At 30.9% G+C, this 4,224-nt stretch overlaps 1 protein-coding gene across 5 annotated transcripts in view; it reads left to right on the top strand.

Annotated features, from left to right (window-relative positions):
- LOC127877838 (uncharacterized) overlaps positions 1 to 4,224 on the top strand; it is a 15,798-nt gene continuing 11,574 nt past the window's right edge. For 2 of the 5 annotated variants that reach the window (XM_052424115.1, XM_052424113.1), the window contains exons 1-2: positions 1 to 148; positions 3,783 to 3,940. Coding sequence is in view for 4 of the 5 variants with exons in the window: in XM_052424113.1 (XP_052280073.1) it covers positions 3,805 to 3,940 (136 nt within the window). In the remaining variant the exon portion in view is untranslated. Of the gene's footprint in view, positions 149 to 2,984; positions 3,642 to 3,782; positions 3,941 to 4,224 lie in introns of those variants that run through there. The other 3 variants (XM_052424116.1, XM_052424112.1, XM_052424114.1) reach the window with 3 other exon arrangements.

Below are 4,224 nucleotides of genomic sequence, written 5' to 3'. Positions count from 1 at the left end.
ACCTGAACTGTGCGGGGTAGGATTTGACAACGTTATCAACAGCAGTCTCAAAAGGTCACGGGCACAAACTACGAACAAAACAATATCAACCATGTAAAATTGTGGAAGATGAACGGTTAAGAAATGTACTAAAGAGGATTATTTAAAGGTACAACAGATTTTATCCTATTACCAGATGAAATCGATAGTATAACAACGCTAGTATAAACTTTATCTTTATACTATCGCTATTTTTAGATCAGATTTGGGGTTTTCCAAAAAAATGGAGAATATGTTTTTGTCAACTACGGAAAGATAAAATCGTCAAAAAATCTGAAATTTTATAATAATTAATGGAAAAAGGGTGGAAATAATACGATAAATAGAATATTATGTGAGTTTTGGATAAAGATAAAGTTTATCATGCTCTGCAGGAACCATGTTAGCGTTCGGCAAGCCTCGCGCTACATCGGTTTTAAGCTTCGCATTATAAACTTGATCATTATTTGATTGAAACGTCTTCCTGGAAATACGATCATTGAAAATTGAACGATACACTTCGAGTCGGATATAAAAACGATAAATCAAATGCAGAATATTTATATCAATTAAAAATAAGAAATGTATTAGACTTTTATAAAACAGTATCTCGCACATTATATTGTTAGAAACATGCTTTACAAGAGGAGTTTATCTCAGACATGTGTGCGTAGTCTGTAGTTAACTGTTTTATGTATATGCATACAATTTAAGCGATCATGGAATACCAATAAAAAATAAGTTATCAGTATTGTGTATGTGATTACAAAAAAGGCATTTCAACTATTTAAGCTTGAGGGGTAGTATCAAATATAGTTTGAAAAGCGATATTGCTTGTCCAATTTCAATATGCACATTTGTTTGTTTTCAAGATTAGTTAGCAATTTTCGCTTTGTAGACGTGCCCTATAATTCCTTGATGCATATATATGTATCCGGACTAATCGGTGACAGTGTCTAAATGAAATAATACATTAGCAGATAAGTAGAAGTTATGATTTTACATACACTTAATTATTATGAACCGTTTTAAAATTCTACCAAAATACATGTTTTATAAATCCTTGAAAACTAACAGGACTGATTTTATGGTTTAATATGCTAATTATGTTAACCAAATTATACAATATATCGAAAGCTAAATATAAAGTAAATATTCTCTTAAAATGAACATTTAAAATGTCTTCAAATTGAATTCCAAAGCATTGAACACTGTCTAAGAAAGGAATACTGATTAAACCAACAGTTAATTCCGCATCATTTAAGCCGTGGACTTCTGACTTGCATAAGGCCCACGATAACTCCGAACGTCCGCATTAAACTCTCCCGAATCTCCAAAGCGTTCCGCTAGAGCGTTACAATAACATCAAACTGAAGAATAGTTATGCGTGTTGTTTGTTTGTATGTCATTGTTTGCATTTTTCAACAATATTATATATTGCGCTTGTATCACTATGGTGCTAACACTTGCTGTACTTGAATCAGGGGTAGAGCTGGGGGGGGGGGGGGGGTTAGGTTTTAATTTGAAGTTTTTTTGGAATTTTATAAACATATTTATCTAAATATATTTATTTATTTCATGATTATTGATAACGCTTTTATCACTTATTATTGATAACACTATTGTAAATAATTGTATATCCATCTATAACGATTAACTGGACTTGATCAAGTTATATCAATGCACTTTTTGTTCTGTTAAAAAATAAAACATTAATATATATAGCAATGATGTGATCAACGTTATTTTTTATTATTTCTGATTCTTAATTTCTTAATTAACTGATCATGTTCTTCATTGATCGACATAGTTTTAATATTGTTTTTGTCGAACCTGGAAAGCTTATAGCAAGGCTCCTTTAATGATTATGTGTATATGCGTGCATGTATTCTTGTGTGCGTTAGTCCGTCCGTACTTTTCCGGTGTGTAGCTTCATAAGTCATCATACTATTTTAATAACATATCAAAAATACCCATCTCCCGATCTCAGCTGTTTAGGTCACACAATTTAAAGTAAATGACAATGCATTAATCATTCTCAGTAGGAAATGTGTTCTTCATTTGTCAAAAAAATGCAACTCATTGTAATTAGTAATGTATGCCATGCAAACGTGATTTCAAGTTTTTGCTTTGCAGACATCAACATCAAATGTATGACATATTTTGTATAAGTAAATAAATCAGGCTATTGGGCTTGAAAAATGATTCTATAAAGTTTGTTAGATTGCCATAAATTACACATCAGTTCTTGCCAGGTGAATAGTGTACATCATGAGGTCAGCTTTTTAAATTGATACATAAAGCAGTATGCAGTGCGTTAACAATCTTAAGAACACAAGTACACTTGAAATTGTTTGGCTTCAAACAATTATTCTGAAAGGCACCTAGTAGAATGCATGACGCCTACTCCCTGTCTCCGTATAAAAGATTCATATATGAGTTACCATGCAGTCTTGGTAAAAGATCATTGGCATGTTAGCACATTTTCAGCATAACCTTTAGCTCATATCTGCAGTTTCTATACAGTTTAAGTAAATGTATATACCAATGCAGTTTTATATAAGGTGTGTAACTATTTTATTTATAAGATATATTTTATAATATAAATATTTATAGCGTGTGCATTTGTTTGATTTGAAAATATATGGTATATGTAAACTATTACCTTTGCCATTATAATTTTACATAAAACTGCCACATCCTTAAGTAAACAGGAATGTCTCAAGTATCAATATTTATTGATAAAATGACACGCTTGTTTACTTAAGGACAGGAATTTTATGAAATTTCAATATAATCTCGAGTTAAGAGATGTATCGTATAAATACATGTTCGTTTCACGTTACTCGATTACAAAACACTATATTACCATATGCTAACTTTATCAAGATATATGATTAATTTGCGTTAACATTTTTATCTAAAACTGTGATTTAAATCGAATCATAGAATTATATTTAAACCATTTATAATTTTGATAAACATAAAGGATTATGGCTTTTCAATAACGACTTTCACGTTCGACGAGAATATGATTTGGAAAAAAAAACACGTTTAAAAGGCAGGTACAAATCTGACCTGTAATTTGATCATGTAACGTGCAACAAACAAGAACTTTTATGTATGCCTTTAAACGCAAACAATCATTAAACTGTTATCAGCATGCGTGCGTAAGACTGAATCAGATGTTAATATGCTTCAAAGGGATGAATACATAGTTCTTTTTTGCTTAAGATGAATTTGAAAAACTAAAATTTAAGTTCGTTTTGAATGATTCGTAATAGATGCTGTATAATTTCTTTTAAACATTATATATCTTCAACATTATTATTGGTAATTGGTTTACTAACAAGTGTCTCGATTGACATGACTGATTATAATCTGAATCTGTTTAAATGCGTGATGGATAACTTAAAATAAATAAACACATATTATCGTTGGAACGAACTTTTAAAAAAATATATATAAATTGTTAGTGTTAGTATGAATCTTAAATATTAAACATGAGGTAATACCATGTGTTCTCAAAAAAAAAATACGAACCACTACCGACTTATATAAATCCAACATAATGTTTGCGAATATATACTGCGTCCGAAGTTTCTCAATATATATCATATGAGGTAGGCATTATAGTGTTGTTAACCTTAATATTGTATTTTGATGGTCATGATCTTCTTTGAAGTTGTTGAATTGAGTTAAACCACATGGGTGAACTTTGTTATCATAACCAATCTATTTTTTATTCCGTTTTCATACTTAAGACAGTTAACCTGCAACGGGAATATGGCGTCCGGTCATAATAGACGAACAATCATTGGCAGATCAAGCCGTACTACTCAGACTGACCATTACAACATGCATGATGATCAACTTATAATGCTCTGCCAGCGCTTAGCAAGAGTACTTGATGTATATGGAGGTATTACAGGAAGTTATGCTACTGCTGCTGTTACTTTTACCTCTTCTCCTAATGCTACTTCTTAATTTAGTACACTTACTATACTACTACAAACACTGCTGCTTATACTAATAATAACATTACTACTAGTACCGTTGCTTCTGCTGTGTCTACTGTTGCAGCTAATTTCCTACTTCTATTCAACTACTTATTATATTACTAATTTAATTACTTCCACAACTACTACTACTACTTCTACAACAACTACTACTACTACTACTACTACTACTACTATTACTGCTACT

This window comes from Dreissena polymorpha, chromosome 4 (genome assembly GCF_020536995.1).
Source record: "Dreissena polymorpha isolate Duluth1 chromosome 4, UMN_Dpol_1.0, whole genome shotgun sequence".
Classification (NCBI taxonomy): Eukaryota; Metazoa; Mollusca; class Bivalvia; order Myida; family Dreissenidae; genus Dreissena; species Dreissena polymorpha.
This window is presented reverse-complemented; position numbering and strand designations above follow the sequence as displayed.